This window comes from Euleptes europaea, chromosome 18 (genome assembly GCF_029931775.1).
Source record: "Euleptes europaea isolate rEulEur1 chromosome 18, rEulEur1.hap1, whole genome shotgun sequence".
NCBI classification, from domain to species: Eukaryota; Metazoa; Chordata; class Lepidosauria; order Squamata; family Sphaerodactylidae; genus Euleptes; species Euleptes europaea.
In genome coordinates this window covers 32483408-32497427 of record NC_079329.1, presented here as the reverse complement: position 1 = coordinate 32497427, position 14020 = coordinate 32483408, and the positions used below count along the sequence as shown (strand labels likewise).

General features: G+C 39.7%; 1 protein-coding gene across 1 annotated transcript; it reads right to left on the bottom strand.

The window, feature by feature from the left end:
• Positions 1-2651: 2651 nt before the first annotated feature.
• On the bottom strand, positions 2652-13496 carry LOC130490863 (vomeronasal type-2 receptor 26-like). Its single transcript, XM_056864666.1, has 5 exons — positions 13417-13496; positions 12348-12639; positions 8113-8340; positions 5386-5512; positions 2652-3550 (listed from the first exon to the last, which is right to left on the bottom strand). The coding sequence occupies exons 1-5, from the start codon at positions 13494-13496 to the stop codon at positions 2652-2654; spliced, it is 1626 nt and encodes a 541-aa protein (XP_056720644.1).
• Positions 13497-14020: the final 524 nt, after the last annotated feature.

Below are 14020 nucleotides of genomic sequence, written 5' to 3'. Positions count from 1 at the left end.
GGCAAAAATCTTGGTGAACGAATCGATGTCTGATAATTGTTCAATTAAGAAAGGAACCAGACAAGGATGTCCCCTGTCTCCATTATTATTTTTGTTGGTGTTGGAATCACTATGCTGTAAGCTAAGGAGTATGGAGGTCATTCGCGGATTAAAAATTAAAAAACATGAATTCAAATTGAGAGCATTTGCGGATGATCTTCTGTTAATTTTGGAGAACCCAACACAATCAATGAAGATATTGCTGGAAACTTTGGACGATTTTGGAAATGTATCGGGATTTAAAGTTAACCAAGAAAAAACAAAGACAATATTTAAGAACTTATCAGAAACAGAACAACAGGAATTTATATCATATACAGGTTGGGAGAAGGCTAATAAGGTCAAATATTTGGGAATCTGGATCTCTGCAAAGAATAAAGAATTGCTAACTAATAACTATTTTAAATTATGGGACAAAATAAAAACTGACATGATCATTTGGTCAAATAAAAAACTGTCACTTTTGGGACGTATATCAACAGTCCAAATGAATATTTTACCAAGGATGCTTTTCTTATTCCAAAATTTGCCTATAATATCACATGTTAAATACTTTGATACTTGGAGGAAAGACGTATTAAATTTCATCTAGCAAGGGAAAAAGCCGAGGATTGCTTATAAACACTTGGTGGACTCTAAAGTTAGAGGAGGCTTAGCATTACCTAACTTTCAACTCTATGCTGAAGCGGCCGCTTTAGTATGGCTAAAGGACTGGATGAACTTATCTAATTCGCGTTTGTTAGATCTTGAAGGTTTTAACAATATAAGTGGATGGCATGGCTATTTGTGGTATGGTAAAATTAAGATACAAGCATCATTTCGTAACCATATAATCAGGTCCTCCTTATTTCATATTTGGATGAGATATAAACATATTCTTGAACCAGTAACACCGATGTGGATATCACCTCAAAAAATGTTGACATTACGCCCACTTAGACTGGACAAATTTATCACCTACCAAGAGTTAATTAACTGGGAAGGAAAGAAAAGCTCACTAAAAGACTTTCAGTTACTTAAAGACGATTTACAATGGCTCCAATATCATCAAATTAAATCAGTATTTACACAAGACATGAAGAATGGATTCTCTAAAGAAAAATCGCCTTTTCACAGGATGCTATTAGATAATAACACTCAACTGATTTCTAAAATGTATAATCTTCTTTTAACAATTTATTGTGAGCAGGAAATAATCAAACCAACAATGATTAATTGGGCTCAAACTGTGGGACATGATATTGCCCTAAACAAATGGGAAAGACTATGGGTGAAAGACCTGAAAGGAATAAATGTGCAGTCAATTCGAGAAAATATCTACAAAATGATGTACAGATGGCATTTAACACCTAAGAAGATTGCAAGGATTTACAAAGTGACATCCCCTAAATGTTGGAAATGTAATAAAGAAGTTGGTTCTTTTTATCATATGTGGTGGACTTGTGATAAAGCTAAGGATTTTTGGGATATGATTTATAATGAATTAAGACTAATAGTACAAAAAAATATACCCAAAACACCAGAAATGATGCTATTAAGTATGATACCTGATGATTTGTTAATACAAAGGACTTTTTTGATTTATGCGACAACAGCTGCAAGACTGCTTTATGCAGCAAAATGGAAAGGGGCAGACACTCCTGGGAAAAAAGACTGGATTATGAAAATGTTTGAACTGGTGGAAATGGCAAAACTTACAGCTACTTTAAATCAAAAAGACAATGTTCAATTTATGGGGGAATGGGAGGCTTGGATGAAATACTGTGAATATGAATTAGGACTGGGGAAAATGGAAGAGTACCTTTTAATCTGATCTAGATGACATTGCTAACATAAAGAAGTGTAATCAATTATTTTAATAGTATATTGTGATTGAAACTTAATTGAGATATAAGAATAATTAAGATCAGACCATATCACGATGGGATAGAATACTTTATTAAGAGGCGGACGGAGGTGTTGGGGAAGTCAATAAATTTTCCTTTATTTTTTATTTTTATTTAGCATTTAAATAATTATAACAACATTACTTATGATTTAGTTTTTTATATTACTTTTATTGTTGTTTGTTAACGTGGAAAATTTATATTATAAAAACCAATAAAAATTTTCAAAAAAACAAACAAAAAAGGTATCTAAGATGCTTCTGGACTCAAATCTAGCTCTTCTACTGCAGGAGAACGTGACTACACTTCCTGAAGTTGTTTCCAAGAAATTTCCCCAAAGTAACTACCACCTTCAGTATTTAAATAGCTGCTTCCTAGGCCATGTTTGAATACACCCACTCTTCTGAGGAATAATCTATAAATCAGCTATAACACAAGACAAAGTAAAGTTGAGATAAACAATTATTGTGTGAGAAGACAGAAACAAACTGGGAATGAGGATGCAGATCTCTAAACGCCAGAAGAGACTGGCACAAGAAAGCTGATACTGCAATGTCTTGGTGTGTGTTTTTCTAGTGAGATCAACTGCTTGTTTTCTTTTTGGTGGAACAGATTAGCCTGGCTAATCTGAAATGCTAATGAAAAAATGTTTTCTGAAGTAAGCTCATAGTTCAACATCACAATTTGGGGAATGAATAATAGTAAACAATCCAAGTATGTACAAGGCTACTTTTTTCTTTTCATAAGTTGCCCCTTGCTGTTCAAGGCAGGCCTCACAACGATTATATAGCATTTGGGGAAAAAAATAAAACCTGTTAACCCTGCACTAGAGGCCAAAATGGCAAAGATCTCCACGGCCACCATATATTTCCCCTTTGTACTCAGATAAGACGGAACAAAGGAAAACCAAACACTGCAAAAGACCAGCATGCTGAAAGTGATGAACTTGGCTTCGTTGAAAGAATCTGGCAACTTCCTCGCTAGGAAAGCCACAGTGAAGCTGACCATAGCCAGAAATCCCAGGTATCCCAGAACACTATAAAACATAAGTACCGATCCTTCGTTGCATTCTATTATGATTTCTGCAGAGAGAGAACGCATGTCAAGATCTGGGAATGGAGGAGTAGTACACACCCACAGGACACAAATTATGGCCTGAATGAGGGAGCAACAAAGAATAGAGTTTGTGAGTCTTTTCCCTGCCCATTTCCTCAACCTGCTCCCTGGATTGGTGGCCATGAAAGCCAGCACCACAGTGACTGTTTTTGCCAACACGCAAGAAATAGCCACTGAGAAGGTGATGCCAAAAGCAATTTGTCGTAAGCAGCAGGTCACTGGCTGAGGCCTGCCAATGAATAGCAGGGAGCAAAGAAAGCAGAGCACAAGGGAAATTAGTAGAGAATAACTAAGCTCCCGATTGTTGGCTTTGACAATGGGAGTGTCCTGGTTCTTTATGAAAATTCCCAGCACCAAAGACGTCATCAGAGAACAAGACAGTGCCAAGAACACCAAAGTGATCCCTAAAGGTTCTGAGAAAGAGAGGAAGTTTAGAGCTTTTGGAAGGCATTGATCTCTGTTCATATTGGGATACTGATCTTCTGGGCATTTGAAACAGTCATCCATATCTGAAAGAGAGAACATATGATATTATTCATGCAATTGTTTTTCATGCTCCCAGGTACCCAAATGAAGAAGCAGTATTCTAGTTTATTTCTTTACATTGTTTACACGTCTCCTTTCCATCCAATGATGACCCAAAGTGTCTTAGATTGTTCTCCCCCCTTCTCCATTTTATCCTCACAAAAACCCTGTGAGGTACGTTAGGATGCGTGTATGTCCCAAGGTCATCCAGTGAGTTTCCATGGCAGAATGGTGATTTGAACCTGCATCTACCAGACTGTAGTGCTACACTCTAATCCCCACGCAACACTGGTCGATTATTTCTCCTAGACAACCATAAGAACATAAGAAAAGCCATGCTGGATCAGACCAAGGCCCATCAAGTCCAGAAATCTGTTACACAGCGGCCAACCAGGTACCTCCAGGAAGCCCACAAACAAGACAACTGCAGCAGCACCATCCTGCCTGTGTTCCACAGCACCTAATATATTCGGCATGCTCCTCTGATTCTGGAGAGAATAGATATGCATCATGACTAGTTGCCATTTTAACTAGTAGCCATGAATACCCCTCACCTTTCATTAGGACAACTTCATAACAATGCAGTGTAATCAATGGGCCTATCAAGGCCCAAATGAAGGTCCCTCTTTAAGGCCCCCTCCCCTCTTTCATCACTAGGGTTGCCATCTCCAGGTTGGAAAATACCTGGAGATTTTGGGGGTGCAGCCTGTGGAAGGCAGGGTTTGGAGAGGGGAGGGACTTTAATGCTAGTGTTAGTGTGTAACAAAATCGTTTTTGGGACTGGGCCCCTTGCCAGAGTAGGATGGCATAGGTCCATCGGGGTATTTAACGGGTGCGTCAAGATCTTCTGGGCCTGGAGTAGGACCTGGAGTAGGGGTCACTGGGGTGTGGGGGGGGAGTAGTTGTGAATGTCCTGCATTGTGCAGGGGGTTGGACTAGATGACTTTGGGGGTCCCTTCCAGCTCTATGATTCTAGGAGTCTTGCTGGGCGACAAGCCTCCCCACACACTTCGTAATGCCAAAGAGTCCAATTGCCAAGCGGCCATTTTCTCCAGGGGAACTGATCTCTGTCACCTGGAGATCAGTTGTAATAGCAGGAGATCTCCAGCCACCACCTGGTGACTTTGAAGTCTCATGGTGTTCACCACTGTCCATTTTCTTTATCTTTCTATCCAACACTTATTGACCCTGTCCATTGTGTTGTAAAACCAAATTCATTTAATACCACAGAATTGCACAGAGTTATCCAAATGCTTCCCTTCTATAGCCAATGTAAAAAACCTTTATATATAGCTCCATTGGCCAGCTTGTGGGTGGTTTGAATGTACAGAAGTCATAGTTCTCTATAAAAGGCTCTATTATACCTGTTCTTGATTGGCTTGTTACCTTTGCTTATGAATGATTTGTGTCCAATCTTTCCAAGGCAAATCACCACCACCACCCCAGACCACACAGAACTGCCTTGCCTTCTTTAGAATATGTACCCGGATGCCTTAGAAACTGCCATCCTTTTCTGGTGATAGGTGCAACGTTGAGAATTGAGGTGCTTAATTTACGTTCAGATTTACGAGTAACTGTCTAAATTAAACCAATTGTCAGGCTTTTGACATGCTTAGATATTTTTGAGATACACATAAGATTTTCTGAAATGGTCAATAAAGACAATGAATGTTCAACCTGCATATTTTGGACTTTGGAAGTCTGTCAGTCTCTGGGCTGTCATCATCCTAGTTATTTTGAAGAGCTCAAGTGGTGCTAAAACAGGAATGATGAATGCTGTTACACAGTATTTTATGAGAGGTTGCTTCATGTCTCCTACCTTTCTGGTCAGAAATCTTCCCTTCTGGACAAGGAACGCAATTGTAGCAACAAAATTGTTCCTCCTCCTTCATCTGTTTGTAGTAGCCTGTGTGGCAGTTGTCATTACACACAGCAAGGGGCATCACCTAGTCATAAAATTAGGAGAAAATGCATTACTCCTCTGCCTTGATGAAAAGAATACCAATATTGGTTCTCTTCAAGGCCAGGAGAAGAAGGAGCAGAGCTGGTTTTTGTTCCCCAATTTTCACTGCCTTTAAGGAGTCTTAAACCAGCTTACAATCACCTTCCCTTCCACTCCCCAAAACAGACACCTTGTGAGGTAGGTAGGGCTGAGAGAGCTCTAAGAGAACTGTGACTGGCCCAGGGTCACCCAGCAGGCTTCATATGGGGGAGTGGGGAAACAAACCTGGTTCACCAGATTAGAGTCAGCTGCTCTAAACATCTACACCACACTGGGGTTGATGGCCACCGAGGTAGAAAGAAGCTTTACACAGATCATTTTCAGATTAAAAAAAATATTCATTGTCTTAAATATAATAATTCAAATTCCTAATCTTTATTAATTTCCATTGATGCTACTGGTAAATAGAACTTGACCTTAACATTTTGTTTTGGGTATCTAACCAGTTGGAGGTGAACTCTCACAGATGGGAAATATCATCTTAAAATTCAAGCAGCTAGGAGAAAGGGCCTGTAGTTTATCAAGCATTACTTTTTCAAATGCAGAGCTATCATAGTGTGACGTCATGACTTGAAATATGAAGAACTTTTATTACTGTGCAGGGATTTTTAAGTGAGAGGTTTATAGGCAGATCTATATTAAACACAGAAAATGTATAGCACGCTGGCAAGGAGAGATAAACTATCTCTTTCTTTCTCTCTTTCTTTCTCTCTCTCTCTCTCTCTCTCTCTCTCTCTCTCCCCCCCCCCCTCTCTCCCTCTCCCTCTTTTTCTTTTTTTCTTTCTTTTGGAAAAATAATATGCTGCCTCTTCAGGAAAAGAAAAAAAATACCCCATATTGTGAAGCCTAAACAATATATGTTATTTGTATTACTTTACACACCTACATTAATTTGTATGCATTGTGTAATAATATTTGATAATTTCAATATTTGGGATTTTTTTCTTTTCTTTTTCACCCCTCTCCGTCACATTCATATTTATCTTCAGGAAACTGCCTGAAGAGGCTTACAAAATAAAAATAATAAAAAGAAAACATTGAAAGAGATTAATTAAAATCCAGTATTAACAACCCAGCCCTGCATAAACATATGGATTATAAAAATAAATTATTGAAAGCTGAAAATAATATTTCCTAGACGAAAATGTCATTTAAAGATCAACCCTTTAGTTAAACTCCACCACTGCTTGCCCTTTAGCACCCCATACTCTAGCGATAGATACAATTTCCTCCCAGCCAGGGACTGATCATGGCAGACAGATGTGACAGGAGAAAGTACATTAAGAAGAAGTGTTAGGGATGAGATCTGACCTAGATGGCCCAAGCTGGCCTGATCGCATCAGATATTGGCAGCTCAGATCTCAAAAGCTAAGCGGGAGACCACCAAGGAAGTAAAAGGTTGCTTTTCAGAGTCAGGCAATGACAAACTACCTTTCTTTGTGTCTTGCCTTGAGAATCTTACAGGGTTCATCATAGGTTGGCTGTGAGTAGACAGCACTTTACATGTACAAGGGATAAGTTGGTTTAGCTGACCTTACCAATCCTTAATGTGTACATTTTCCACTGTCTGCTGCATCATCTCCCTTTCCATCCAGTTTCCAAGGAGTTTACCTGCACAGTTTCCAGGGAGTTTAACAGCGCAGTCCTAAGTAGGGGGTAGTTAGGGAGCACCCAAGCATGGCACCAGCCTCCTGAGTGGCTTGCCAACCCCAAAAAAGAAGGCAAAATATAATTTTGTAAAAACCCTGTGAACCTCCTCCATAAAGTTTCACGGGGCTATGCCTGCCTTTTCGCAGGTGAAAGTTGCCACCAGCTAAAGAGGGCATTCCTGGGGCAAAAGCGCTTAGGGAATGCCCCAGGAATGCCCCGGAACACCCCCTTTGGTGCTGGCACAAGCCCTTGCACCGGGGAAATGCTGCCAGTGAGGCTGTGCCGGCACCTCAGGCCTTGTGCTGTCCCACCGCTCCACAGAACCGGTGTAAGTGGCCCTGTGCCAGCATCCATGCCAGTTTAGCTGGCGCAAGTAGCACTAACACCAGAGCAGGGATCACACCGGCTCCAAAACCCTTCTGTCCACCCACCCCATTAGGATTGATCTTCCCATAAAGTTTTTCTTCTTCCTCTAAATTTGTGTGATTTGTGTGGTGTTGGGAATGGTGGATGTCTTTCCTCCGTTTCTATGCATTGTACTGCCATGCCTCCATTTTATTCTCCCTTTCCTTTTTTGAATTGCTTTGAGTAAAACACACGGTAAAGAGCCATATAATGACCATTTACATTTCTATTTGACAACCTATATCTCAATCCCACCCTGACCTGGATGGCCCAGGCTAGCCTGATCTCGTCAGATCTCAGAATCTAAGCAGGGTCAGACCTGGTTAGTATTTGGATGGGAGACCACCAAGGATTACCAGGGTTGCTGTGCAGAGGAAGGCACTGGCAAACCACCTCTGTTAGTCTCTTGCCATGAAAACCCCATAAGGGGTCGCCATAGGTCGGCTGCGACTTGACGGCACTTTACACACACACACATCTCAATCCCACCTGATTAAAGGTGTTGTGCCAGGTGATGGCCTCCACGTTAACACTCAACTCATTGCCTGGTAAAGCCTGTGGATCCATCCTGCCTACTTTCACTCTTAAGAAGGACTGATTGGGGAAAGTAACCCAGTTGACAATATCCAATCCAGCTGCTAGTTCACCATTTTCATCAAAAGACACCAGATCCCCAGCACTGTTGTTAAATGAGATACTTCTCAGGAAAGGATGGATCTAAAGAGAAAGAGGAAAATGTTAATTTTGCTAAATGATAAAAGTAAGTGATGTCCTTTTTGTTCCTCTAATATTTAGAAGTAAGAATGAACGTAAATAGTTCATTCCATTCTTAACCTTCAAACAACCAAAAAATACACATATTGCATTTGGGTTACCTATTTCCCCCTAGCTAAATTCCAATCATTCGAAACAACAAACACTCTGTATTGAACCTAAAGGTATTAGAAAACTAACATAGGCCCCTGAACATTAAAGAAACATCTAAAAAAAATGAAAATACCTCATATTAATAACTTTTTGTAGCATTGGGTATATTTTCTACCCTAAGAAAATATCTCTCTGTGGTGAGGTAAATATTTATCAGATAGAGACATTGGTTTATCCTAAACTACTGTATCTCTCAGAGCACTGAAAAAGGTTTTCCTTTGGAAAGAGTTCATGCGGTATTTTTTCCCACCCCAATACATTACATGAGCTGGGTTAACAAACTACCCCAATGAACCCCAAAGACTGGGGTAAAGTGACCACATAAGCCCATCTTTTGACCACTGGAAATGATATACTTACATGGCTGGTATTTGTCTTAAGTCACTAGACCCCAACAAAGAGTTCATCTCTCTCCGGCATTTATCCCAAACAAACCCCTTTTTCCTGTCTCCCTGCTGCCATCACATGCCACTAGTCCAATTGCAGATATAATTGGCCTGAGATCAGTCACTTTATAAGATTTGAATCTCCTCCTCATCTAGGGTTTCCTACTCTGGCTCGGGGTGTTCCTGGAGCTTTGAGGATGGTACCTGGGGTAGACAGGATTTGGAGAGGGCAGGGATCTGACTGAAAATGAGTAATAATAACGTCTACCCTCCAAAGTAGTAATTTCCTCCTGAGGAACTGAGCTGTATAATCTGGAGATCACATAGTCTATAATTCCAGCAGAACTCCAAGTTTTTCCTGGAATTTGTCAATTATATCCATAGTCATATCTCAGGGGTTCTTCACTAAGCATGTGCCAGTTCCATGGTTGCAATGAATCCAGGATTCCAATTTTAGGAGAAAAAAGCACCATTAATTTTCTTGTTGAATATAGCATTCCATTAAAACACAAGAAAAAAATTGAACATTTAGGACTACAAAACTACTTTCGCCTGATCATAGAAAAAGCAAATGTCATACGATAAAACACAGTGCTTCATTCCCCATTCTGAACATCCCTATTCTCAGACTTGGATGTACTGATGAACTGAATATTATCATACTTTAACCCGAAAGCCATGTCAAGAAAACTGCATGGAAATACCTGCCAGTGTTGAGGGTTTGGAAGACTCTCTCTTCCTCTGTTTCTCTTTCCTCCCAATCTTTCCCTGTACACATAAATGTGATGTAAAGCATGTGCTATGGCATAAACTGCATTGTAGACACTGTAGCTGAGGCCTGTCATACTTGTTTCAAAGAAAGCTCCAGGAAGGCTCTCCAGTTTTTCTTCCCCTGTACAGATATCACTGTTCTCTAGCATCTCAATGGAATCATCAAACACACAGTTGAATGCCTGTTCCCAGAAGATTTTGAGAAAGCCGTCTCCATTTGGTGAATTAGGTTGCAGGAACTGAAGGAATTTAGGGAATTCTAGGATTTCATTTGAGTGTATGGCGAAAGATAAGGCCCCATGGAAGACGTTGATATCAAAACCTCTATAAAGTGACAGTGAAGAGAATTCCCAGTGGGCTGTCATAATCCACACCTTAGCTACAGATGTTTCCGGAATCCCTGATAACAACGAATTCATGATTAGCAACAATTTAAAAAATGAAATTGTTTTACGGTCTGCATTTACAATAAATGCTTTGACTGTGGAGTTTATTATGGAATAGTACAGTGGTTTCCAGATCGTTGATATTTCCATCGTTTTTACAACAGAAGTTCCATCTGGTATTTTGACAATATGGGCTACGCAGATGTTTTTCTTGGAAAGCATAGGTACCAAGGTCTGCAGAAACTTATCTCCGAGATCATAGTCTCCCGCCATGATCCCAACCCACGTCCACTGGAGCTGCAAAAGGAGCTGGACCATCCCTGTGTACTGCACTTCTTCGTTGGGGACCATCCGGTAGAAGGAAGAGAACTGGGTTTTAACATTCGTTACCAGAGTGAATACACAGTAAGCAATCTAAACAAAATAAAATACACTGTCAGAACACATTATGCTGTACTGGAATTCTCACTTCCCAAAAGCTGGTGGGAAAATCCAAAATAAACCCACAAGGCTATTTTTACTATCAAAGTTATTTGAAAGAATATGCTTTAAAAATGTGCTTGTATCAATGGCATTCTTTCCCATACAATTAAACCTTTAAGCCAGGGGTCTCCAACATGGAGCCCGTTGGTGCCACGGAGCCCACTGACACCACTCCTGATGCCCGCCAAGGATTTTAGGACAGTGGGTGAAGCCAGATGGCGCTTTTGCCCAGCAAGGCTTCTGATTGGCCCTTGGAGAGCTGATTGGCTGTGCATTGCCAGCAGCTGCCACCACAGCACAAGGACCCTTACTCCATGATGTGTGTAAGCAAGAAAATACTTTTAAGCAACATGTTCATTTGAAAGGGAGAGAGCTTCTGCCTGAATTGTTGTATAGTTATTGTTAGAATTGTCTATATCCTCCCTTCCTGACATTTTGGGGTTGGTTCTGCCTCCTGTTTTTTTTGTGAATTGTTCTACACTGATGGAATGGTCTCTTAATTTAATCCTTTATATCATACTCATAATTTTTGGTTAAGTTTGTGTTTGCATAGTTTGTTTTACATTTTCTGCATTGAATTCTTGTTAGAAATAATGTCACATCATCTGTGCCTCAAAGATATATAAAAATATCATCTCTCTCACCCCCAAACAACGGGTTGAAATGCAGTCAGCAGTTAGCCAGGAGTAAGACACACTTAGCATAGCAGGACTTACTTTTGAGTAGATATGGACAGAATGACACTATTATTGTAAAAGGGATAAACATTACCGCACCCCCTGCAAAGACAGTACTTTCCCTTGGGATGTTTTGTTCTTGCTTGTGGCTAAAGATAAGTATGAATGACACCCTTAAGACATGTGCTTGGTTAATCATATTTTATGCCACTAAAGGTTGTGTGTGTGTTAATCAGATGGCTGAAACTATTAATTAATCTTTCCTGAAGACTGAAACCATTTTCTGATTTTGTGCATTCTCCCTATGTGATCCTATACATAAGAGTGATTTCTTATGTATAGGAACACATAGGGAGAATGCACAAAATCAGAAAGTGATCCTGCCACGTATAAATAATATGACTGGGGTGTAAACATACTCTGATGCAAGGATATTTGCTGGAGAAATGAGCAAGATTTTGGATTCCATCACTCATATCACATGTTCAGACTTTTTATTGTTTGCTCTTCTCAGAACAGAAATGAAGGCCAGAAGACATAGTCAAATTCTGGTTATTAAATTGGGGGCCCTGAAAGGACTTTTGCCCCTCCCCCCTTGGCAGTCAGGACAAGTCTGAAAAGTGCACATCTGGGCTAATTGTGTGGGTTGCAAAACACTGCCATTCCCGACTCCAGTAAGTCTTATTCCATGAAGGGACATAACAGGAGCAGGGCATTCTCTATGAGTGATTTGTCCTTATAGTCCAACTTTTCTCTGTTTTAAAGAAACCAAGGCTTGGGATGCTTGACAATATGGTGGTGGTTTCCTAGCAACAGTCAAAATGACGAGTGAGATCTAACAGAACTTCCTTTTCATAACACTATAGTTTTTAAAATTAATTGGAGACTTTAAATCCGTTTTTTTTCCTTTTTATTTAGATTTCAGATTTTTCTGCAAACCTTGGCCTTCCTTCAGATTTGTAGAGAATCATCCCCCCCCCCGGTCCCTGGATCCATTCTTTGGATTTCTTGATCCACAGTCGATGGCCCTGTTCAGAATAAGGTATAATGTCATAAGACCTGAAATGCTTCCTGGGCCATGCCCATCTTTTTACCTGAGGCACCTTGTAGATTTCTAAGAGATTAGCCATTTGAAGGGATATTTCATAGGTAAGACCACCAATGACAGCAATCAGATTCTTTGACTTGCCACATTTGAAATTGGAGACCATCTTGTTTTGGCAGGTTAGAAGTTTCAGGGTATTCAGAGAAGTCATCCTTATATTCATGTAACTGTCATATATGTGGAAGCCAAGACTGATATTTGGTAGAATGTTGGGGTTCTCATTGACCTCCTTCACAGCAAATATCAAGGATAGAACATGTCGGTAGACCTTTGGTATAGTACTAAAGGAAGAATCACATTATGTATGACACACACATTGAGTACTCATGATACATTTTAAAGAGCATTCCCACTGTACGTATCATCGTGACTACACATATATTTAGGGTGCAAGTTTACATTTCTTCAACCTTATATGTATAAGAAAGAGTTCTTTTAAAAAAACCTTTAGATTACTACAGTTTTTTTGTAGATTTTTGATAATCTTAATATATAGATGGTAGTACTTTCTAGTTGTTGTTTCCAACAATCGCCCAGAAGATATGAAGTTTCTTTAGAGTATTCTGAAACTTTTCAAGTAAAACTGAGCACTCAGTAGAAACATGAGTTCAGGGAAGCGGACAAAACAGATGACTAAGAACAGGGTCTCTCATATCCAACTTGCATTTGGGTGTCAGTCTCTCCATCCTTCATCTCTGGATGGAGATTTACTTTAACTATCATCTTTACTTTAACTGGCAGATAGTTTACAACAAAATAGGACATTTCAAATGACAGGGAATTGGAATGGATCTTCACCAACTGCAACCATCAAAAGATGGATGATGCTTTGGGGGCAAAATAACAGTCATCCTATATGTTCCAGAATTTTCCTAAGGATACAAACAAAATGAAGAGTTGTAGTAAAGGGGGCGTAGACTGATTAGAAAGGGCATGAACAATATTTAATTAGCCTAGTAATAGTCATTAAATCCTGAAATAAGACTTGTATAACCTATTTTTAAGGTTAGAGCTTGACCTTGTCCATATTATTAAAGAAAAAAAAAGTTTTATCTTACATGTCTCCTTCTTCAAGTTTCATACTGGGATAACGCCTAAAAGAAATATCACCAAATAGGCCATCAAAAAATGAACCCATGGCTCCAATTATTTGGTCCCCAAACCGATAATAGTCATAAGTCACCTGGGAAGGGTCTGACATAGTACACAAGTTACTAGCTGTGTCGCTTAGAGTTGAAAGTAACTGCAGCTCGACAATTAAGAGCAACTGGAATACCATTCCCATCTCCAGTTAATCTGAATGCAGCATGTCCAGTTGTTATCATCAGCTTCAACCCAGTTACCAATTTTCAATGCCTTCCCAAAATAAGAAGTAACTGGCAAAGATTGCATTGGTACACTCTGGTCTATTCCCAGTCCATCACCAAAGAATTGAGTGGAAGAGGGATATTTTATATAAAAATTTCAGACCTGAGTTGTTGATTGTGTAAGTGGCCCTGGAATATGCCTACTGGATCTGGCACCACACAGAATGCGCACTTAGTAATTTGGATAATTACAGTATTTAAGTTAACTGTCCAGATCATTGTGCTGCATGGGGCCTCCTTTGTAGCAGAAAGCCAGAAAAAAAAACATGTTTGTTAGTTTTTTGTATATGTCTAA

Coding starts and splice junctions, on each gene's coding strand:
- LOC130490863 (XM_056864666.1), bottom strand. CDS start 13,496: ATGGGTTCATTTTTTGATGGCCTATTTGGTGATATTTCTTTTAGGCGT. Junction 5,513..8,112: donor GGCACAACACCTTTAATCAG/GTGGGATTGAGA, acceptor TTTTATGACTAG/GTGATGCCCCTTGCTGTGTG. Junction 3,551..5,385: donor GAAGATTTCTGACCAGAAAG/GTAGGAGACATG, acceptor TCTCTCTTTCAG/ATATGGATGACTGTTTCAAA.